The sequence below is a fragment of the Carcharhinus amblyrhynchos genome, chromosome 24 (genome assembly GCF_965287045.1).
Source record: "Carcharhinus amblyrhynchos chromosome 24, sCarAmb.v2.hapA, whole genome shotgun sequence".
In the NCBI taxonomy this organism is placed as follows: Eukaryota; Metazoa; Chordata; class Chondrichthyes; order Carcharhiniformes; family Carcharhinidae; genus Carcharhinus; species Carcharhinus amblyrhynchos.
Genome location: NC_137347.1, coordinates 33,214,208 through 33,238,908, shown reverse-complemented (window position 1 = coordinate 33,238,908; position 24,701 = coordinate 33,214,208). Strand labels below are relative to the sequence as shown.

Sequence of the window (24,701 nt, the reverse complement as noted above, 5' to 3'; positions counted from 1 at the left end):
TTGTTTAAAATGCATTCGCTTATGATCAATAAGGTTAGAAAACATTGAGTGAAGAACTGAATCAGCATAAGACAAGAATTATGAATCATTAATCATTTGTTCTAACTTTGTAATACCATCTATCACTCCCTGCTTCCTTTCCCCTTTCTCTTACTGAAACTGCATCTTTGTGGATATATAGGTCTACAAATGCCAAATAGCCTGTAATGTTTCAGCCAAGTAACCACTTTGCATCTGATTTCTGATAGTATGTATTGGCAGCCTGTTCAACAACAAGGGGCAAAGCTACCCCATTCTCACCTGACATCTAGGAATGGTCATTAAGAATTGTGAATCCTGATCTACTGCTTGCTAACCCACAGCACTATGGTCAGTTGTAGTAACCTTACTGACATTACCAGCTAAATCAGCGATTCCAAGTTCAAACCTGGGTCTGCACGATTTAGTTACTGTCTGTCTTAGTCAGATGAGTCAGTGCTTTTGCTTCCAACGTAGCTCACTGATGCAGTGTCAAGTACAACATCTAGTCTTGGCAAAGGGAGGAGAAGAATAAAAGTGATCTATCTAGAAGTATGAAAATGGCCTTCAGCAGTTTTTTCAACTCTGCAGTGACATCAATGAATCCTGTAACTTAGGCATTAAAGTGGACAGAAATATTCCACATCAACATCTGAAGAGTACTGTGCTCCAGGTACAGAAGCTCACATTTACCCAGCAATCAACACCACAAAAACAGATTAACTCATTGCTGTTTGTTTAGCCTTGCTATTTGCAAATTGGCTGCTGCATTTGCCCAGATTATAATGATTTATACATCAAAAGTAATTAATTTCCTGTGAAATACAGTGAGATATCCAGAAAATATGAGAAATGCATGCTCTCTTTTCATTAGATGAATGCACCATCCGGTGGAACAATCGGTTACATAAGTCTTGAACTTGGTTCCTGCTAATTTGGGAAGTACAAGTCGCATATGCACATCATTTTGTGTGGGTGGGGCAGAAGGGTAGGTAGTAGAAGTGCAGAGAAAATAAAGAAATCAACCAGGGTTGCAATTCACAATCAAACAACTGCTGCTGGAAATAAAAATAATTAAAAGTTTCAAACAAGAAAGCAGAAATCACTTGATAGCTGGAAATACTGGCAGTCAGGCAATATCTACGTAGATATAAAAATGGTTTGATTAACTTTCTGGGTCTATGACTTTTAGTCAATTGATGTACTTGAATTATTAATTTAATCATTTTTTTCCTTTTCCACAGCTGCTGACTGACCTGCTGAGTGCTGCAGGATTTGACTCTGTCAGCAAATGAACACAAGTTATTACAGCAATGAGCCCACTGGTCAAATAGCTTTCTATTATTTCAGGACGTATTCATTCTCACAAATAGCCGATTGCACATACCTGTGAAACTGTATCCCAGCAGCACAACTGTCTCCAGGAAAGGAGAAGAAATAGGGAGCAAAGGATTGAGGATAAAAACATCCCTGAAAATTATATATTTTAAAATAACCATATAATGCTTTGGAAGCATCTCACGGTTCAAATGATACGGATTTTTGGTTTACAATTTATGGTCTTCATTAGATTAGTGACTTACAGTTAATTGATATTGGTGTTCTCTACAAATACAATTAGACTCCAAATATGTACGTATTGTAATAGCACCCACTCACCCAATACAGTGCACAGTATTAAGACATGCAGTCAAAAGTCTATAAGTGGTCTATGTCATGGTAAGAAATTAGGGGGAGATGATGGCATAGTCGTAATGTCACTGGGCCAATAATCCAGAGGCCCAGGCTATAGGCTCTGAAAATGAGTTTAAATCCCACCAAGGCAGCTGACAGAATTTAAATGCAAATAATAATCTGGAAACGAAAGCTAGGAAGCTGAAAACCCACAACCAGTGGCAAGTGATCACTCAGGTTATTGAGGCCATAGGTAGGAAGCAGAAATAGAATCTAACTATGCTAGAAGCCATGTTCCTGATGGAAAAATCATGGAAGATGAAGGAAGCCATGATTGTCACCTGCTTCCACCATGCGTGGTTCAAACAGGTTCAAAGTGCGCCAGATGATAAGAATGGGGAGGAGCAGAACATGTTCAACCAACCTGATGACAAGGTATTTTCAACTGGCTGTGGAAAGCTGGCATGGAAATTCCAGCAGGCAACCATGGAAACTTACATGGAGATGGATGATGCGTGATAGAACTGACAAACACTGCCATCATGGATCATAGAATCCCTACAGTGCAGAAGGTGGCCATTCAGCTTATTGGGCCTGCACTGACAACAATCTCATCCAGGCCCTATCCCCGTTACCTCACATTGTGTTTTCATTCAACATTTAAATCTATCGTTTTAATGTAGGCCGCATTTGTAGGCATATTGAGATACATAGAGACACAATCATGCGGTCCTCTTCAGCTTTCACAAAGCTCTGTTTAACAAATTTGGCGGCAGTTCCCCTGGGAATTGGTTCATTTTTTTTAAAACCACATTTGCATGTCAAGCTTGCACGAGCAGAAGCATCATGCAGCAGAGCTGAACAATTCCATAATCAATGGATCAGATTACAGCTCTGAAGTCCTGCCACATCCAATAATGATAGCGCAAAATTAAACAACTAACTGGACAAAAAGCCTCCATAAATATCACCATCCTCAAAAATGGAGAAAGTCCATCAAAACAGTGCCAAAAAGAGCCAAAAATCAAGAGAGGAGGTGAGAGCAACCTCCCTTGATATATTTTCACCAATTATAGCTTCAAGGAATCCTGGCAAAATTGAAAGCATTGGGAAACGGGGCAGAATGACTCTTCACTAGTTGCAGACATGCTTGGCACTAAAGAAGGTTGCTGGAGGCCAAGTCAGTCCCACATCATTACTGCTGGAATTCAGTGTAACTTCCTAGGTTCAACTGCCTTCAGCTGCTTCATCAATGACATTTCTTCCATCATAAGATCAGAAGTGGGAATGTTCATTGATAATTACACAATGTTCTGTACTAGCGCAACTCCTCAGGTACTGAAACAATTTATGTCCATATGCAACAAAGTGTAAAATGTTCAGTTTAGTTGATGTGAGGGGTGAATGTTACTTGCCACTTAAGTGGCAGACAATGGCCATCTTCAATAAGAGAGAATCTAACTATCTCCCGTTCCATTCTTATCACTAACCAAATACTGAACTAAAGCAGCATATAAGTACAAGGACAGATCAGAGGCAGGGAATTCCGAAACAAGTAACATTTCTCCTGACTTTCCAAAGCCTGTCAACCATCTACAAGACACAAGCCAGGAATATAACGGAATACACTCCATTTGTCTGGATGAGTGCAGCTCCACCATCAGGAAGCTCAACACCATCCAGAACAAAGCAGCCTACTTGATCAGCATCTGATCCTCCAAACTAAACATTCAGTTCCCTCCACCAACACCACCACAGCGGCAGCAGTATGTAACATATACAAGGTGCATTATCTTTTAATCTTTAAAGCACAATCAGGCAACACAGAACTGTATCTCAGTTTTCTTTGTTTGCACTCAACTGATTTCAAATGATTGTTTTCTACATCTTAGATGCAAACTGGAAGAGGCTTTTGGTAAGTAATGCAAGGATAACCAAGTGTCTTTTAGAGGTGCATTTTGATGCTGAAGATAAAATTGCAAAATTATATCTCATACAGAATAATATAGTGGAAATCTTAGTTCCGTGGTAATATTCTTGTTAGAATCAGAAGTCATAGGGTCAAATACACTCATGGGATTTGAGCACATTATCTAGAATGACATTTCAGTGCATTACTTAGGGAGTGCTGCACTATGCAAAAGTTAGCATCTCTGACAAAGTATTAAAGAAAGGCTCCTCTGTCCTCAGGTGAAAAATAAAAGATCCCATGATCATACGAGCAGCACAGAGTTCCCAGTGCACTGCCTAACATTTATCCGCAAACAACATCATTTGTCATTTGTGGGATCTTGCCCTGCACCAACTGGCTGTAGTATCTAGCTACTTATGCGGCTACCCTTCAAATAGCAATAAAATAGTTGATGAATTTTGGGATGGCTTAAGGATGTGAAAGACACTGTGTCACTGCAAGTTTCTTCTTTTGCGAAACAAACCACTGATTGCTTTTAAACATCTCACAGGAGGAAAGTTCAACGCTCTGGTAATAACTGGTCAAAAATTGACATTGAATATTTAAGACATTTGATAAAATTTGAATTTGTAGCGTCAACTGATCGGAATTCAGCAGCTAAAAACAGTTAGCCATAAATTGCAGGTCAACACTAATTTATGTAGATCTACATAACGCAGTGCTACTGGAGGTTTCCTGCAGAACACAGTGCCCCCCAATTGTGGCCTCCAACAAGCACATTGTTGAGCTGGCAAGCTATGGAACAGTCAGTGAAAATGCGTGTCCTAGCTTCTTTTAACAAAGGGCAAAATAAACAGTGCAAAATTATGGCCTGGATATGCTTAATGCTCCAAACTGCATTACTACAGTACCAGTGCAAAGAAGAACTTAGTCCAGAGTCTATGTGAATTATTCAATATAATACACTAACCTATCATTCCTGGCAGTCAGAAAGAGGCAAACATTTTAAGTCTGCTGACTGACATTATGGTAGGGACAAGGATACTGTTAATATCTTCCAATTTAACCATTTTTACATAAAATTTAAAATCAGTGGATGTTAGGCCTCTCTTGAAGACTACTGGTGAAAACAAGGAATCATCGAAGACGACAGAGTGGGTTATCTGCTCACCGCTCAGCCAGGGATAAAACATAACTTGAAGCGACACAAAGCAGTGAAAAATATCAAAGGGGATGTGAAACAATGTTCTGGAAGTCCACCTCATTCGCAAAGATCATACATCTTAAATTCATCAATTAAAAAGGATGCCAGCTACATCCTAGCTTATTTAGGCATTATGTCTAATCTTGAAATCAATATTCCCAGTACAATCGACAAATCTACAAATCAATATCCAGGTTCAATTAATAAATCTACTAACTGCTGGAAAACTGGCTAAGAGAGAGTCAGATATAGTCCCTAATTTATGCATGGCCAATTAAACACAGTCTGGAGAGCAGCAGAGGGCTACCATTGGCCTTAATGGTTCAGCTAGGAAGGAATGGCAGCCAAAGTGTTTACTTCTAATCATTATTCAGTATCCCTTCATGGAAAATCAAAGACAGCATGTAATGGGTGGGAAGATCTGGCATGACTATAATAGTCCACAATTGTGCAACTTGTCAGTAGGTTCACATAGGAACATGGGGCACTTGAGTGAAATACTAGTCATTTATGAAGCTGCAGCCCAACAATGAGAAGAAGTTTCAAATCCATAAACTACCTGCACAGATTAGCGATAATTTCAAATCTAAGACTCTAAATGCAGTCAGTTAGGGCAAATTCCAGTTGGAGGAATTTTTTCTTGCTCATCATACTCAGCACTTAAAAATACTGTAATTAATTTAAAACCAATTCAACACCTCTGTTATAAGTGCAGCCAACAATCTGACACACATCTATAAAGAGATGTTACCAAATATCTGATGCCCAAAGTGACCCATTATCCACCTTAGTTAGATAAACCCATTTTTATGCACCTCTACAGTATATTTTACTGTATATAGGAAGGTGCATTGTCTCACAGGTGCAAAATTTCAGATGTCCTTATCAGCAATCCTCGATGCACCCCACTGGTGCTCAAAATCCCTCCCACATCATTGTCACTTTCAGAATTAACTTTTCCAAAACCCCTGTCACCTCTTTCCCTGCAATCCCGACCCCCCAACCCACTATGTTCTATATCACTCAAAATCCTACTAAAAATCAAATATACTGGATCTCCATCTTATCAACTTCAACATAGTCAATCTCACTTTAAGGCTACCACAATCCTTCCCTGATGTTTGCAGCATCCTCAAGTCCTGCAATTCTGTTCTACACCCTTTCTTACTTCAAGATCATTCTATGTAGTTCCCCCACACAGTCTGCTTTGCCCACAATGGCAGAGCCTATCCTCAATTCTTAAACTCTGGGACTGCCCCTCTAATCTCTTCTCTTGCTGCACCTTTCCACATCTTCAAAATCCTTCCATAAATAAACACAGCATCTTTGGCCAAATTCCCTTCCAACGTGGATCTGAAGTTAATATTCAAGTCAGTGCAAGTAGTTGCTTGTCCTTGCTACAATTAGTTTGTGTTAATTATTGTATTTTATTTTTAAAACATTATCTCTCAAATCTCTGCGTATCCATCTTATAAAATATTCAAAAGGGCTTAATACCGATACAATTAATTAGAAATACCAGTATTTGAACTTTAGTTCTCCATTACATTTAAGTCTGAGACCAGCTAGCTAAACAGCAGCTTTGCATCTTTAATACAAAGCCAATCTAACCCTTTGCAAATATATATTGATGAGGCAGTCATTTGCTTTCAGTCTGTCAATGGAGAACTTTTTATTATATAATCTGGAAGCACAAATGACTAAAAATTTGACATAAGGTTGGAATTTTCTCATGCATAGTCTTGGGCTTAGTACAAACAGTACATTATTGGAACAAAAACATGCATGCCAGTTTAGTTGGAGACTCAAATGTACAATCAATTGCTTTGTGTGCATAGCCACCTCGATTAAATATAATGTCATCGATGAATTACAAATCTCCACCTGGTGAATTTTGAATCTGAGGCCCTAAGCAGTGCTTAAATGCTGACAATACAGCTCCCCATAAAAATTAATTTTTAATGAATTAGCAATTCACCCTCTGACCCATTTCAGTGTGGTAAGCAAGGCTATAATGAATGACCTCTGAAGAGGTCACTTGCATGAGCTGATAGTTACAGGAGGGTGGGTATGTGCTCATACCCGCTCATCATTCCTGTACCATCAGACACGGTTAACGCCAACTTGCTAACAAAGCATGAGGTTATTCTTTTCACTTGGGGATGGCAAATTGCCCATTTAACAACGGCAGCCTTCTCGACCCTAAATCTCAAGTCTCCACAGCGCTCCCTCATTTATAAAAGGGATAAATATCCAGCAGAGACAAAATTGTTTCATACAAGGGGGAGGAAGAAGAAAAAAGGTAGCCCCCTTTATATTTAGAAAAAAGGACCACTCGTTTTTCAAAAAACACGGTTTCATTCGAAATGAATGAAATGTGTCACAGCCTGGCAATCATCTAGCTGGCCGGATGAATCTTAATTTTATTTCTTTTGGGTGCCAGAGAAGGGTGAGGCACACAGGATGCCGAGGGCGACGTGTTCGCTGGGATGTACGTTGGCGTTTTCAGCCGCCCACCCCGCCCGATAACTGCAGCTCAATGCAGAGGAAAGGTTGTCCTCTCCTCCATTTTCTACAGGTTACACTGTGTGTGTCTGAATGGTGGATGAGCGGCTCTGGAGCCAGCGGCTGGTTAATTAATTAACCAGCTCCCCAACATGTCAGGGGATGGGAGCGAGAGGGTGGCTCTCCCTTCTTTATCTCGTTCCGATGATTGAATTGAATGCGAGTGTATACATTCACCACCCCCCCCCCTCTCCTCCTCCTTCCTCACCAGGACATCATTGCAGATCTCCCGGAGCTCAGCCTCCACCTTCTCCCGGTACTCCTTCACCATGTGCAGCTTCTTCTCGCTGCCGCCGCCCTCGCCGGTCTTCTGCTCGATGCTGGAGATAACCCGCCAGGCCGAGCGGCGGGCCCCCACCACGTTCTTGTAGGCTACCGAGAGCAGGTTGCGCTCCTCGTTTGACAGCTCCTCACCCCACTCGGTGACCGCCTTCATCGCGGCCGCCATGTCCTCGTAGCGCTCCGCCTGCTCCGACAGCTTCGCCTTCTGTACCAGCTCGTTCTTATCCATGGCCGACCTGCTGCTTTTTTTAAATATGTTGTTTTTTTTATGTTTAAAAATGCCCCCCCGTTTGGATCTGATGCGTTCTCCCCGGTTGAGCGCTGCCTGCTAAAACCCGGAGCTACCTCTCCCTCTTCCTCACTCACTCGACTCCTCGAAACCAAATGGCGGTTGAGGTCTCCTTCCCCCGGACAGCGTCTCTGCGCATGCGCCGTCCCCACCGCGCGCCCTGCCCCAGCCAAGGGCTGACGTCATTGAGTAGACCAAAAAAACTGCAGAAGACTTGACCCATCTGAGTCATCCCAAATTCTGATTGATTGATTATTGTCACATATATTAGGATACAGTGAAAAGTATTGTTGCTTGCGCACTATACAGACAAAACAAACCATTCATAAAGTACACAGGGAAAAAAAGATTTGATTTATTGTTGTTGCATATATTGGGATACAGTGAAAAGTATTGTTACTAGACAGACAACCCGTACCATTCATAACGTAAATAGGGAAGGAGGTAATTTGATTTATTGTTGTCACATGTATTGGGATACCGTGAAAAGCATTGTTTCTTGTGTGTTATACAGACAATCCATACTGTTCATAAAGTACATCTTAAAGTTTATTTATTATTAGTCACAAGTAAGGCTTACATTAACATTGCAATGAAGTTGCTGTGAAATTCCCCTAGTCGCCACAATCCGGTGCCTGTTCAGGTCAATGCACCTACCAGCACGTCTTTCAGGATGTGGAAGGAAACCGGAGCACCTGGCAAAAACCCACGCACACACAGGAAGAACATGCAAACTCCACAGACAGGGACCCAAGCTGGGAATCAAACCCAGGTCCCTGACTAACCACTGTGCCACATATTATTGTAAAGTACTGTTTCTTGCATGCCATAGAGACAATCCATGCAGTTCATAAAGTACATTGGGGAAAAGGAATTAATTTATGATCATCACGTATTGGGATTCATGAAAAGTATTGTTTCTTGCACACTATACAGACAAAATGTACTGTTCATAAAGTACACAGTGCAAAAGGATTTGATTTGATCTATTATTATCACATGTATTGGGATACAGTGAAAAGTATTGTTTCTTGAACACTAACTATACAGACAAAACATACCATTCAAAAGTATATGGGGGAAAGGATTAGATTTATTATCAAATGTATTGGGATATAATGAAAAGTATTGTTTCTTGTATGCTATACAGACAAAACATACCCTTCATACAGTACATAGGGGAGAAGGAAAGGATAGGATACAGAATATAACGTTACAGTTAGTGATAGAGTGAAGAGAAAGATTAGCTTAATATTCGATTTGATTTGTTATTGTCATATGTATCGGGTAGTGAAAAGTATTGTTTCTTTTCACAAAACATACCATGCATTGAGTACATAGGGGAGAAGGAAAGGAGAGGGTACAGAATATAGTGGTTGTCAGCCATTGTTAGGATGTAGCGAAAGTAGCATTCCGGACATTTTAATTTTTGTTTGTGGTTAGTTATTTTGAGATTTGGACTTTTTTTTAAATTTAATTTGTCACATGTATAAAAATACAGCGAAAAGTATTATTTCTTGTCCACTATACAAAGCATACCATTCATAGAAAAGGAAACAAGAGAGCGCAGAATGTAGTGTTACAGTCATAACTAGAGTATTGAGAAAGATAAACTTAATGCAAGATAAGTCCATTCAAAAATTTGACAACAATAGGGAAGAACCTGTTCTTGAGTTGGCTGGCACGTACTCAGACTTTTGTATCTTTTTCCCGAAGGAAGAAGATGGAAGAGAGAATGTCCGAGGTGCGTGGGGTCCTTAATTATGCTGACTGTTTGCCGAGGCAGTGGGAAGTGTAGATAGAGTCAATGGATGGGAGGCTAGTTTGCATGGCGGATTGGGCTGCATTCACAACCTTTTGTAACTCCTTGTGGTCTTGGACTGAGCAGGAGCCTACCAAGCTCTGATACAACCAGAAAGAATGCTTTCTACGGTGCATCTGTAAAAGTTGGTGAGAATCATAGCTAACAAGCCAAATTTCCTTAATTTTCTGAGAAAGCAGAGGCATTGGTGGGCTTTCTTAACTATAGTGTCAGCATGAGGGAAGTCAGGGCAGGTTGTTGGTGATCTGGACACCCAAAAACTTGAAGCTCCCGACCCTTTCTACTTCGTCCACGATGATGTAGACAGTGGCATGTTCTCCTTTATGCTTCCTGAACTCAATTACAATCTCCTTTGTTTTGTTGACATTGAGGAAGAGATTATTGTTACCACACCAGTTCACCAGATTCTTTATCTCATTCCTGTACTCATCTCCTCGTTGTTTGAGATCAAATCTGCTACGGTAGTGTCGTCAGCAAACTTGAAAATCAAATTGGAGGGGAATTTAGCCACATGATCATAGGTGTAGTAGTGGGGGGGGGGGGGGGGGGGGGGGGGAGGAGGAGCTAAGAACACAGCCTGGTGAGGCACCTTGTGGTTGTTTAATATTGTCTATATAGCACACAAGAAACAATGTTTTTCACTGTATCCCAACACGTGACAATAAATAAATGAAATAATTTTATTTTGGGGAGTAAACTTTTGCAAGCTTTTGAGCATGCTTTTACCCCCGAATCTGATTGTTCTTGTCATTGCCATCACCTTCTTGAACCATTTGCAGTCCACATGGTGGTGTACTGTACATGCCGCATTTCTTTTGTGTAGAAGGTGTTTGATACAACTGAGCTGCTTGCGGAGTTATTAGGCTGCTTTAGTGACTGGAAATCGGTGTCCAGTGGCATACCACAGGGATTTTTGTTGGGTTCCCTATTATTCACCAATTATATAAATGATATAGATGAATATGTGAGGGGTAGAATTAGTAAGTTTGCAGATGACACACAAAGATTGGTTGGGTGGTTAACAGTGAGGTCAAGTGTCTTGGGCTGCAAGAAGACAGAATGGTCAAATGGATAGATGAGTGGCAGATGGAATTTAACACTGAAAAGTGAGGTAATACACTTTAGAAGGATAATTTAACAAGTATTTAATGAACAACATAACGCTAGGAAATTCTGTGACACTAAAGGAACCATACATCTCCGACAGTGGAAGGGCATGTTTGTGGGGTGGTGAAAAAGGCACATGGGACACTTGCCTTTATCAATTGCAGTATGGACTACAAAAGCAGTGAAGGCATGGAGTTATCTAGAACTTTGGTAAGGCCACAGCTAGAGTACTGAGCAATTATGCGATTGCACTGGACAGGAAGCAGAGGAGACTCACCAGGCTGCTGCCTTGGATGGAACATTTAAGTTATGAAGAGAGGTTGGAGCAGAGAAGACCGAGGGGGTGACCTGATCAAGGTGTACATGATTATGAGAAGCACAGACAAGGATAGGGAGCAGCTGTTCCCCTTATGGTCAGACACGAAGGGATAAACGTTCAAAGTGAAGGAGGAATGGGAGGAAAAACATTTTTACTCAGAGTGGTGACAGTCTGGAATGTGTTCCCTGACTCCATAATGACAAATATTAAGTAGAGCCATAGATATATTTCAACACTAATAATCTGGGAGGTGTGAGCTCCAATGTCACACAGTAGTTTGGAGAATTTTCATTTTTTTTTTAAAAATCAATATTGGAAATGAAGTTGCTATCAGCAAAAAGTGACCACAAGCCTGTTGAATTGCCATTGAAAATGCAAAATACTTCATTAATGCTCCCGAGAAGGAAATTGTCCATCCTTACTGGCTAGATGTCATCCAGATGTGAACCCAATTCTGTACCGTGTGGTTGAAATTAACATCCCTCTGAAATGGCCTATGTCTCAGTTGTATCATTACCTTTTTAAAATTAGTGTCACAAGTAGGCTTACTTTAACACTGCAATGATGTTAGTGAAAATCCCCTTGCCACCACTTGTTCAGGTATACTGAAGGAGAATTTTAGCATGGCCGATGCACCTAGTCAGCACGTCTTTCGGATTGTGGGAAGTAATCGGAGCATCCAGAGGAAATCCCACACAGAGACCCAATCTGGGAATCGAACCTGGGTCCCTCGCACTGAGGCAGCAGTGCTAACCACTGTACTGCCCCATTCTGGAAGCATCTGTGCATGGTCATTCTGAGAAGGTATAAGGATGGGCTGGATTTTAATGAGGCACTAGTGACCTTGCCTGCCAGCTAGAGAGCTGATGAACAAGTCATATTGTTGAGAAAGCCCACTAGTATTAAATGCCACTTGTCCACTTAAGTAGCCAGCAGCAGGCCTTTCCTGGGATCAAGGACCTGGGGCAAAAGTCCCAGCTACCAAGTGCTGCTGGTCAGGAAGAGACCAGCAGCCATTTTGAACTGAGGTGCCAGTGGGAAGGCCGTGCCTCCTGCCAGAGCTGTACCTTTTGGAAGCCCAGGATTGAGCTGTGACAGGCCACAGGTAAGTAATGGCAGGCATGCAGAATACGGGTTGTAGGAGGGAGGGCAGAATGAGTGGTTGTCAGCAGGCCTTTGCTTCCCAATGTCGTGTTTCTCAAATCAGGCAGCATGCGTCTTTGAACAAGAGACTCCTGCCATTGGGTTAATACCAACAACAGGATGAGGCTCGGAAGTGGTCATTAATTGCCTACTTGACGACCGTAATTAGAGTGGGAAGTTGTAACACAGACCTTCACGTCCCAGACTTAATTCTGGGAAAAGGAGGTGGGCTTAGCATTCAGACACTCCACCATCCTAATTAAATGTCCATCCCAACACACGAGAGGCTATGAAATTTCACCCAAAATATCTAATAGTGATTAACCCTCAACAATCCAAATGCAGTGATAGCTGGTCAGTAAGCAAAAGAGAAACTGGCCACAAGACGAAACCAGCTTTCACCATGAAAGCAAGAAAACAAACAGTGCCAAGACTGATGTGCATAATATTAGAACATCCAAGCTAAACAGCCTATTTTCACAGTAACATCAATGCAGTGTTAATACAAGCCTACTTGTAACACAAATAAACAAACTTTCAAACTATTAGTAGGCTAGAAGCCACAATATAGGATAAAATTAATATTCCCTTGGCATATCATAGGTTGATTAAGGACAAATAAAGGCAAGAATCTAATTTAGCAATTGGTGAAATAATGTCTAGATACAGGAAATGCTGTAAGTGCTTTAAGAACATAAGAAATAGGAGCAGGAGTAGGCCATCTAGCCCTTTGAGCCTGCCCCGCCATTCAATAAGATCATGGCTGATCTGTCGTGGCTCAGTTCCACATTCCCACCCTCTCCCCATAACCCTTAATCCCCTCACTTATCAAAAACCCATCAACCCGCGTCTTAAAAATATTTAGCAAGGCAGCCTCCACCACCTCAATGGGCAGAGAATTCCAGAGATTCACCACCCTTTGAGTGAAGAAGTTCTTCCTCAACTCCGTTCTAAACCGCCTCCCTCCCCCTTTATCTTGAGGCTGTGCCCCCTGTTCCGATGCGCCACAGCGAAAAACCGCACCGATCTCCTCAGAAGGCAAACACAGGACACAGTGGACAGAGTACCCTTCGTCGTCCAGTACTTCCCCGGAGCGGAGAAGCTACGACATCTTCTCCGGAGTCTTCAACATATCATTGATGAAGACGAACATCTCGCCAGGGCTATCCCCACACCCCCACTTCTTGCTTTCAGACAACCACACAACCTCAAACAGACCATTGTTCGCAGCAAACTACCCAGCCTTCAGGAGAACAGTGACCACAATACCACACAACCCTGCCACAGCAACCTCTGCAAGACATGCCGGATCATCGACATGGATACCATCATCACATGTGAGAATACCGTCCACCAGGTACATGGTAAATACTCTTGCAACTCGGCCAACATTGTCTACCTGATACGTTGCAAGAAAGGATGTCCCGAAGCATGGTACATTGGGGAGACCATGCAGACGCTACGACAACGGATGAATGAACATCGCTCGACAGTCACCAGGCAAGACTGTTCCCTTCCTGTTGGCGAACACTTCAGTGGTCACGGGCATTCAGCCTCTGACCTTCGGGTAAGCATTCTCCAAGGCGGCCTTCACGACACACGACAGCGCAGAGTCGCTGAACAGAGACTGATAGCCAAGTTCCGCACACGAGGACGGTCTCAACAGGGATCTTGGGTTCATGTCGCACTATCTGTAACCCCCGTGACTTGCCTGGGTTTGCAAAACCTCACTTACTGTACTGTCTGGAGACAATACACATCTCTTTAAACTGTGATCAGTGCTCCTTCCACTCACATTATCAGCCACTTCAGGTCTTGAACAGCAGGTTAGGTGTAAAGATTCGCATTCTAATCAGTAATCTCTAAACTGTCTGTGCTTTATATGCTCTGTCTGAGGCCAGAACTCTCCATTCACCTGACGAAGAGGGTGTCCCTCGAAAACTTGTGAGTATATTATCAAATAAATAGGTTGGACTAAAACCTGGTGTTGTCAGACTTTTTACTGTGTTTACGCCAGTCCAACACCGGCATACCCACATCATGGCTATCCTTAATCAGCAGAGCTACGCTCCCCCCCAGCTTTTTCCTCCTGCCTATCCTTCCTAAACACTTGATACCCCTGGACATTCAGCTCCCAGTCCTTGTCACCTTGCAGCCACGTCTCTGTAATGGCCACCAGATCATATCCATTTGTGCTGATCTGCGCCACCAGCTCATCCACTTTATTCCGAATGCTTTGTGCATTCAGATAAAGTGCCTTCATCCCAGCCTTCACCTGGACCCTATTTGCCAGTACGCCACCAAACATACTCACGCCCCCTACTCCCTTTATTATTGGGACATCCTCGGCCTCCTCCCTTACCTGTACCATCTCCTTAACTTTAGACCCCGTAATGTCACCTACCCTCGCACCCTCCACCCCCCTAATTAGTTTAAAGCCCTATTTACACGATTCGCCAGGACTCTGGTCCCAGCACGGTTCAGACCAACCCCATCCCACCCAAACAGGTCCCACCTACCCCAATACTGATGCCAATGCCCCATAAATTCAAACCCATTCTTCCCACACCAATCCCTGAGCCACCTATTCACTTCCTTAATCTTATCAACCTTATGCCTGTCTGCACTCTGTTCAGGCAGTAGCCCAGCGATAACCACCTTGTCGGTTCTACTTTTTAATTCCATTCCCAGCTTTTCATACTCCCTCCCCAGATCCTCAGTTCGCATTTTGCCTACGTCGTTGGCACCCACATGTACCACAACGACTGGATTCTCACCCTCCCATTCCAGGTTCCTCTGCAGCCCAGATGCGACATCCCGGACCCGAGCACCAGGCAGACAACACACCCTTCTATGCACTTTGTCATTGTGACAAAGGACAGTGTCAACACCCTTCACCCCACTATCCCCAATTACTACTATGTTCCTTTTCACCTTCTCTTTGCCTATGTCCTGCTGTATCACTGTACCGTGTGCAGTTTGCTCACCAACCTCACCTCCCTCGTTCTCGTCCAGACTGGAAGCAAGAACCTCAAACCTGTTATGCAGCTTGAGAGGCTGAGGCATCTGCTCCCCACCCCCCTTCCTCTGCTCAGCAGCCCCCTCTTGTTCCTGACCCTTAGAGTTAGCCAGTCTAGGAGGGGTGGATGTCACTCGCACCCCATTGACAATGGCACCCTCCCTCCCCCTGATGAGCCTCAGTGTCTGTAGCTCAGAGGCCAGCTCATCTACCTTGAGCTGGAGCTCCTCCAGCAACCTGCACTTACTGCAGACATGGTCACTGGGAAGGACCCTGGGGTCCATCAGTTCCCACATCATACAGAAACAACACATCACATGCCCCTCCATTATTCACTGTACTAGTATTGAAAATTTCCACACAAACTTACCTAGCCCTTTTTCCCCCAAGCCCTTTTGATCCTAAGCCCTAACATCTCACTCTGCTTCCCACTCACTCCACTGCCCGCTCTGACACTGCCCGCTGTCTACACCAGGCCTCCTTTTAAACCAGGCGCTGTTTTAAAGCCTGCTCCCCCACAACTCCCTGCTATCCACTCCCTTAGAATTCTTAAAGCGGTAAATACAAAAAGCCCACAAAAATGCTCTTAAATGATTTAAACAGTTCTACAGGTACGTTCTTACTACAAAAGTGCTTTAAACTTATTTAAACAGGTTTTTAACAGGTAATTTCTTATCTGTCTCTCTGCTCCTTCACTTGTCTGCTCCAGCAAACAATGGGTTGTATCTGGGTTTTCAAAAGTCATTTGAGAAAATACCTCAAAAAGCTTAATTATCAAATTAAATCAGCGTTCAAAATCAAGGTAACAGCAACAGCAACACAACATGGTAAATACAGTTAACCAAGGATTGTAACCTTAAGCAGACGGTTTAGCTAGATAGATATCAGGAGAACATAAGAACGTAAGAAATAGGAGCAGGAGTAGGCCATCTAGCCCTTCGAGCCTGCCCCGCCATTCAATAAGATCATGGCTGATCTGTCGTGGCTCAGTTCCACTTTCCCACCCTCTCCCCATAACCCTTAATCCCCTCTCTTATCAAAAACCCACCAACCCGCGTCTTAAAAATATTTAGCGAGGCAGCCTCCACCACTTCAACAGGCAGAGAATTCCAGAGATTCACCACCCTTTGAGTGAAGAAGTTCCTCCTCAACTCCGTTCTAAACCGCCCCCCCTTTATCTTGAGGCTGTGCCCCCTAGTCCTACTGTCTTTTTTGAGCAGGAAGAGTCTCTCCACCTCTATCCTATCCATCCCATTCATCATCTTATACATCTCAAATGAGATCTCCCCTCATTCTTCTAAACTCTAACAAGTACAAGCCCAGTTTATTCAGCCTCTCCTCATAGCTCAACCCCCTCAACTCCGGTATCAGCCTAGCAAACCTCCTCTGCACTCCCTCCAAGGCCAAAATATCCTTGCGCAGGTGCGGCACCCAAAACTGCACACAGTACTCCAGCTGCGGCCTCACCAATGCCCTATACAGCTGCAGCAAGACCTCCCTACTTTTATATTCAATCCCCCTCGCTATGAAGGCCAGCATCCCATTCGCCTTCCTGACCACCTGCTGCACCTGCAAGCTGGGTTTTTGCGACTCATGCACAAGGACCCCGAGGTCCCTCTGCACCGTCGCCTGCTGCAGTTTTTCGCCACGTAAGTAATAGTCCTTCCTACCATTCTTCCTACCAAAGTGGACCACCTCACACTTGCTAACATTAAATTCCATTTGCCATTTCCTGGCCCATTCGCCCAGCCTATCTAGATCCTTCTGCAGACTCTCCACACCCTCCACGCAATTTGCCGTTCCCCCAATCTTGGTGTCATCAGCAAATTTCGACACCCTACACTCGGTTCCCTCCTCCAGATCATCTATATAAATGGTAAAAAGCTGAGGCCCCAGCACCGACCCCTGGGGCACTCCACTAGTCACCATCCGCCAATCCGAATAGCACCCGTTGACCCCCACTCTCTGCCTCCTACTTGACAACCAGTCCTCTATCCACGCTAACACCCTACCCCCAACTCCATGTCCCTTGACCTTCTGCAATAACCTCTTGTGAGGTACTTTGTCAAACGCCTTCTGAAAATCCAGAAAGACCACATCCACCGGCTCTCCTCTATCCACCGCCCTAGACACATCCTCATAGAACTCCAGTAAATTTGTCAGACACGACTTCCCTTTAATGAAACCATGCTGCGCCTGCTCTATCAAGCAGTTCCCTTCAAGATGCCTCACAATTTCCTCCTTAATGACGGATTCTAACATTTTACCTACCACTGACGTTAAACTAACCGGCCTATAATTCCCCGCCTTTTGCCTGGCACCCTTCTTAAACAACGGCGTAATATTAGCCGTTTTCCAATCCTCCGGCACTTCCCCGGAATCCAGCGACGTCTGGAAAATAACCACCAAGGCATCCACTATCACCTCCGCCATTTCTTTCAGAACCCTCGGAAACAATGGATAAATGCCAGTTGTAAATTTGGGAGCAGTGTTATAATGAACAAGGACAAATCTTGTACTATGATAGCCTGTAAAAGAATAAATTTGATGGTTTAGATGTGCAAGTCTATACAAGTGGCAGGACATGTTATTAAGCCATTAAAGAGCTCTTCCAGGTAGAATGATAAGTAGGGGCACAATAGTAAATAAACATGGGTAGAGTAATGTTAACAGAGTTCAATCATTAGTTAAGACTTTGGGGTGAATTTTACTGTTCTGTCTGCCACAGGAATCGGAGCAGGTGAGGGAATGACCATGGAAAGATCCGTTGACCTGGGATAGGATTTTATGGTTTGGGACAGGCACAGCTGTAAAATCCCACCATTCGTCCAGTTTTGGGTGCCTTTAAAAATATGGCAAGGGCTTAGAGGGTTCTCTTTTGAAAAGGAATTCACCGAGTTACTACCAGAGATGAAGCTTTAATAATGAGGAAACATGTAAACTCCAATATTTTTCATTAGGGCAAGGAAGAGCCTGGGGGGGTATGTTGTTGGCAGAGTGTAGAGATGTGATAAGGCAAATCAGAGGAAAATAATTCTACTGCCCAGAGATTCAATAGCTAAATGGATATAATGTGTACAAAGTGATCACTCAAAAGGTGGTTAGGAGATTTATTTTCAATATACACTTGTTAGCATGTGGGATACTTAAGTAACTTTAAGAGAAATTGGAAAATACTTGAAAGTATGAGAAGGGGCAGCAAAATGGAACTTGGATAGTTTTTTCAGGCATGAGCCAAACAGGCATCCCTTTAAATACAGGACAGGTTCACATTAACAGCGCTAGTTTCTCCTCTCCCTACTGTGGCAATATTGTGCCTTTAGGAAATGTATTTAAATCATGTTTCTCTGCAGGATATTTTGTCAACACCATGCTGTCAGTAGCTGGTGTCCTTTGTTACTGAAGCAGTATAATTGTCATGTTGATTTTAATCCAAACTGATTTGATTTGAATGCAGTGTTCAATGGTTTTAATTTTCCCCTGGGATTGCTGAGTGGAGCTTGATTGGGGGTGAATGACAGGCTGTCACGTGACTGAGGGACAGCTACTTTAAGTATTCTGGCTTCAGTTGTGCTTTCAGAAGTAGCTTGAAGAGAAACAGCAGTGTTTTCCCCCCCACTCTTTGGGGTTTTTACTGTTGCTTTGTTCAAATACTACCAGAGACTGGGTTTACCTCAGGCTGTGCTGTTTGGAGGACATATCCTTCTCTGAAAACTGCTCAGTTTCACTGTCCAGAAGTGTTAAAGCTGGAAATCTGGCATCATGTGAGCATACTCAGTCTTGCACTAACTAATGCTGAGAAGGGTTTATGGCTGTGGGATATTGCTTTATCTTGGAATAAGTACCAATAAAGCTCCTAATTGCTAATTAGGACTTACAAATTAGCATAACTTTTACTGATTGCATTATTTTCTCACTGTTCTTAGACTTTGTTTGATAAAAGCTTTCTAGTGGGTGTCTTGAATAATACCTGGAGTGAAACAGCTTTTACATGCCAATGCCAAAATCAAGTGTAACATTTAAGGTCTAAAGTAACATCACAAAATACTTCAGAACCTTTGGCCTGGCTCTTAATATCACCTTTCTATAAAAGTTTTGATTTGTTTGTCTTCTCACATGGTGGCATATTTTCCTATCCTCAGTTTTGGTGTGAACCAATTTTCTATTAATAAATCCACAACACACAAGTTTAGATAAACTCATTGGGTTAATTTAGTTGCACATAAAAGTGGAAAGGACTGTCACAATAGTACCCCCTTACATTCATACAGTAAAAAGGGTTAGAGAACTTTGAGATATTGTTCAAATGTGTTCTAGAGTCCAGAATCAAAGTCCAATGAGGTTTTCCTTCATGGAAGTCAGCAGGCTTAAAAACCAATGCTGTATAATTCACTTTTCCAGTGGTACTGACTTCACAAGAGGAGCTAGATAAAGACGAATCAGTCTTGTAGGTGATGATACAGAATTTCTAGCAGAAGCAGTGTAGGTAGGGCCAGGCGTTCCACCTGGCCAGCACTCCTTGTCAGAGAAGCTGCAAGTCAAATGGTAAACAGCAGACAGCTATTCAACTCAGCAAGGCAATATTAAACATGTTCAACAAGCCAGAGGTCTATTTCATATGATTTCCATCATAGGATGTGTATAGTTTGGAAGATTGCTAAATATCTCAGCTATTACAAATTGAAAGGTGGGGGAGCCTTTTGTCTTAGACCAGTCTCTCTGGCCAAGCTGGGTTATTAAATGCAAATGGCCTTTGTTGTTGCACCATGCCATTCACAAGTGTTCATCAGTGGCTCAAGATTAGAGTTTCCCTGAATGGTTCACAGTAACTTCACTGCAGTGTTAATGCAAGCTTGTTTGTGACAGACTTTTGTTCAGAAAGTCAAAATGGCAGAACATATGCCTATTTAAGAATCTTCAGTTTCAAAATCTATTAAACAATGAGGATATCTATTTTATAAAAATATACAGGGAGAGTTCTTAAGTCCTCAATTCCAAATCATAGAATGTTAACTTTTGTTATACAATGAAACCCCAGGACAGAAGTCAAAATACACATCAAGCCATTTCCAATTCTGATTGAATCAAAGGTAAATAGACAAGACCATTTGGCTCTTTCCTGTTATGCAATGTTTTATAAGATGGTTGTTTTAAATGGTCTCTTAAGTAAAAGACCTATTAGTCAGGCTCAGAGACCATGAAGACAGTGTAATGATGAATCTGGATGAAGATGCAGAAAAGTGACTGCATGAAAACATGTTGGTGAGAATAGATTCCACATGTGAAGAAAACTGACCTTACCATAGGGATAAGAAAAGTCGAAGTGGTGCCTTTCTGCTTGAAGTTCATTGAGTATGATCAAATTACATGAAGAAATTTTTAAAAGGACTTTGGATTATTTGCCTTGTTAAAACAGGGAGTGTCAAAATGCTAAGGGTGAGTCAACTTTAAAAATAAGGCCATATTGCTAATACAGCATAATTCATTAACATGGCATTGGATTGTCAGTCATGTTAAGAAACTAAGGAATATTTGTTTTGTAGTTCAGAACATTAGTTGAATAAAGATCAGTGTGCAATATTGATTAGCTTGTTACAGTAAAAGTCTTCAAACTTGAGATCTCCTTTAATTTACTTTTTCAAAATGTTAACGATCTCCTCTGATCTTAACCTATTTATATCATGACATCTTTTGTTACTTCCAATACTGTACCCAAAAATCCATTCTATCAGAGCTTTGATACCCATGAAGGGTCTCAGTGGATAGGAAAGCTACGGCTCTCGATCAAGGTCCACAGCCATGGGGCATAGATTTAGGGCAAGTGATTTAGAACAGCTGAAAGGGGAAATCCTGTGTGAAGGGGATTTAGAACATTGGATAGGAGGCAAAAACATTTAGTACTTTATGTACTGCAAGTGCTGCAGCCTACAAGCTGAAAAGCTTAGAGAATGACTAGTGGTTAACTGATTTGGACAGAATGGGCCACACACCATGGTGTAAACTTCTACAATTCTAGTACTATAATGGTTTGGTCCAAAGTAGATACATCTTTAAAAGTTGATCCTCAAAATTGTCCACATTCATCTTCCTCCCTCATTGAATCACTAGTGCAAAAGGTTGTCATTCAGCCCCTCAAGTCTGCAGCAACCACAATCGCATCCAGGCTGTATTCTGGTTACACCACATATTTACCCTGTTAATCCCAATACCATGTCAAATTAGCATGGCCAGTCAACCTAAATGACATTTTGGACTGTGGGAGAAACCAGAGCACCTGGTGGAAACCCATGCAGACATGGAGAATGTGCAAACTTCAGTGATCTGAGGCCAGAATGGAACCTGGTCAGCAGTGCTGTAAGTAAGACAGCTTTGCTAACCACTGTGCCATCCACCCCACTTAATCTCCTGATGCTAGGGAACTATGTTTGAATGTTTCCCTTCCCATCTCAGCAACCAGGGCTGAATATTCAAGCTATGCTCTGACAAAGGGTACTGCTCAGGCAACTTCTAGAATTTGAAACTCCATTGTTTTGATACTATATTTTATGTAATATGCAACTTGATTACACTCAATTTTCAAACACATTGAATTTACTTAAAATAGAACCTGAAGTCCACTCTTTTCATTTCATGCCAATTTTCATTATTTCTCATGTCTACAAAAGCATTTTCATGACAGCCTGTCAACTCCCAAAATACCTTCAAATTATCTTTCACAGGTAGTTACTAGTGAAAGTTACTAGTCTAATTAGATATTGTGAACCACTCTGGTAGTGCTTGAAATGTTTTCACATTGTCCCTCATGGAGTTTGTCTTGCACTGAGTAAATTTTCAATGTAAATTGGGATTCACACATCCAAAACAGTCCAACGTCAAAAGCAAAAAGTCGTCCCATTAATCCTACAGAATTTCTCATCCATCTTGACATTTCATCTCATTCTTAACACTTCAAGCTTTAGTAACAGCCTTGTTGAATTCTGCAGCTTTTTACAAATTCATAAAATGCAGTCATTCTAGTTTGTTCCCTAACACCATGGCTCCAGCAATTCAGTTTAAAATTGAACAGGCTTTGTTTATTTTGAAAAATCTGTTGACATTTCTGCCTCAATCTGGATCCTTTCAAAATCAGGACAATAAATTACATTAAAACTGAGAAAAAAGGTGAAATACCACTTTCAGAATACAGGTCCATACAAGAATCAACAATTGGCAAAATTCTCAGTCTACAGTGAGGTTAACAATAAAGTTAGGTTATGCAAGATATTTTCCAAACCAACACATTATATATTCTACACCAAAGTGGCTTCCTGTTTACAATATTTGATTACTATGTAAAATTGTCTCCCGATAAACATTATCCCCCCAGCTACAATTAAAAATCTCATTCCTTGGTCAATATTCAGTAGAAAGTTTTCACTTTTGCTAAATTTCAAATTATCTATTGATAAGATATTTGAAAGTAGCTTGTTCTTCATTTGGTGATCAAGGACCGATAGTAAACTTCTCCACAGGGAAGGGGAAATCATTTCAATCTCATCCTTCCACAAAGCAAGCCAAACTTAAACATTTGGCAAATTTACATGATCATTCCTACATAAAAGCAAATTACTATGGATGCTGGAATCTGAAACCCTAAAGAGAAAACGCTGGAAAATCTCAGCAGGTCCAGCAGCATCTAAGGAGAAAAGCAACTTTGACAAAGGGTCAATTGGACTCTGTCAGCTCCTCTCCTTACAGATGCTGCCAGATCTGCTGAGATTTTCCAGCATTCCTTTGGTCATCACTCCTAGTTTGATTTGAACTAGTCCTTGACAATTTATAATGGGCCTATAACCATTGGTAATGTTTCATACAGTATTTTATGACCTTTAGATTCATGCAATTTTGCTCTTTTGTTTTTGATGTGCAATTAAACAGTATTAACAAAAGCTGGAGCAATTGGCATTTTTGCTTTAAACATCCAGTACTAAACATCTTGCTTTACTTATTTTAGCACTAGCTGATTGATTTCAGGAAAAAGTAGGTACTCACCACTTAAACATTTCACTGGTAATTTAGTAGCTGTCAAATGACCAATTCTTGACTGAAATCCATCTAAAGATCTTACTACCAGATGGCTCCCCATTTGCTGGCATTATACAGAATTCCCTGCTATACATATTCTAAATGTCATTAGAACAGTTTCTCTAAATTTTTGTACCTTAAAATTCATTTGATGAGACCAATAAACTTAAGTTCTATTGGGAAAAATAACATTAAATCTATTGGCACAATTGTATGAAATATGTTAAGTTCAAGATTCAAAAGCACAAAACTTTAGGAAATGAGAAATTTTAAGTTACAAATCCCCTGCAAATAGATCCCAGAACATTTCTGATCACAGCAATTAAAATTGAATTACCAAAAATAAAGCTATAGATTGTGTCAATGTTACAAATATCTTCCTGTACCCCAACTGTTGAGCCACTTTTAGAGTATAAATCCCATTTCCTCCCCAAGACGATTCCCTCCCCCACCCCACAAATCTATATTTAAAACACATGCAAGACAAAAGCTATTGAAGGCAGGAATTAACAGAAAAGCAGGGGATATAAACCAAGACTAACAACCATTTGACAACATGGCCTTAAGCAAATGTAACCAAATTTGAACCATCTTTCAAATACAAAAATTTTTGTAAGTGCAATTTTAGAGAATTTAAGTTTTAATACAAGGCTCAAAACAAGATCATTTTACAGAAGTTGCCATAAGATTTTAAATTTTGGCTAGATTAGGGCAAAACTAATCCAGCCAATTTGATGAGCACAATGAGTGAATGAAACATGTCAAAACATTGGGTGTTAAATTGGCAAGAAGCTATTTTTCAAATTTGATTGGCAGTTTAACACCAAACCTGGCAAATTTGAATTTGCTTGCTTTCTGATCAATTCTGTTTTGCAGCTAATTTGACTTCTACTTGGAAGAAACTACTTTCAATTGGTTTCTTCCTTTGATATCTCGGTAGTACAGAGTATTTGACTCATTAATAAATGGATACATTCTTACTGTATCCAATTACAACTTAACAGCACACCTCAAGAAAAATGACTATTTTACTTAACTCCCATACTGCAAACCACACCTGAACAGTAAAAATATTTTCATTTCCACATTTTATGCATTTGTACAGCTGGTCCTGCTTCCATTCAAATCAACAGTTGTAAGAAACAGTGCTAGACTACACCATGCAGTTTACAGTACAGGTTCACTTTAATCCAAAAATGATACTGATAATGAAAATCAAATGCTACATTTTCTAGGAAGCAATACATCAGCAATACTAGACTCAGTATAGCACTAGGAAGAAT

General features: G+C 41.5%; 1 protein-coding gene across 1 annotated transcript in view; it reads right to left on the bottom strand.

Annotated features, from left to right (window-relative positions):
• The window catches only part of LOC145357782 (14-3-3 protein beta/alpha-1-like), a 29,694-nt gene extending 21,632 nt beyond the window's left edge, over positions 1-8,062 (bottom strand). The window contains exon 1 of the mRNA XM_080211263.1: positions 7,582-8,062. Within this exon, the coding sequence (XP_080067389.1) occupies positions 7,582-7,884 (303 nt within the window). The 5' untranslated portion in view covers positions 7,885-8,062. The remainder of the gene's footprint in view (positions 1-7,581) is intronic.
• Between the last annotated feature and the right edge of the window lie 16,639 nt (positions 8,063-24,701).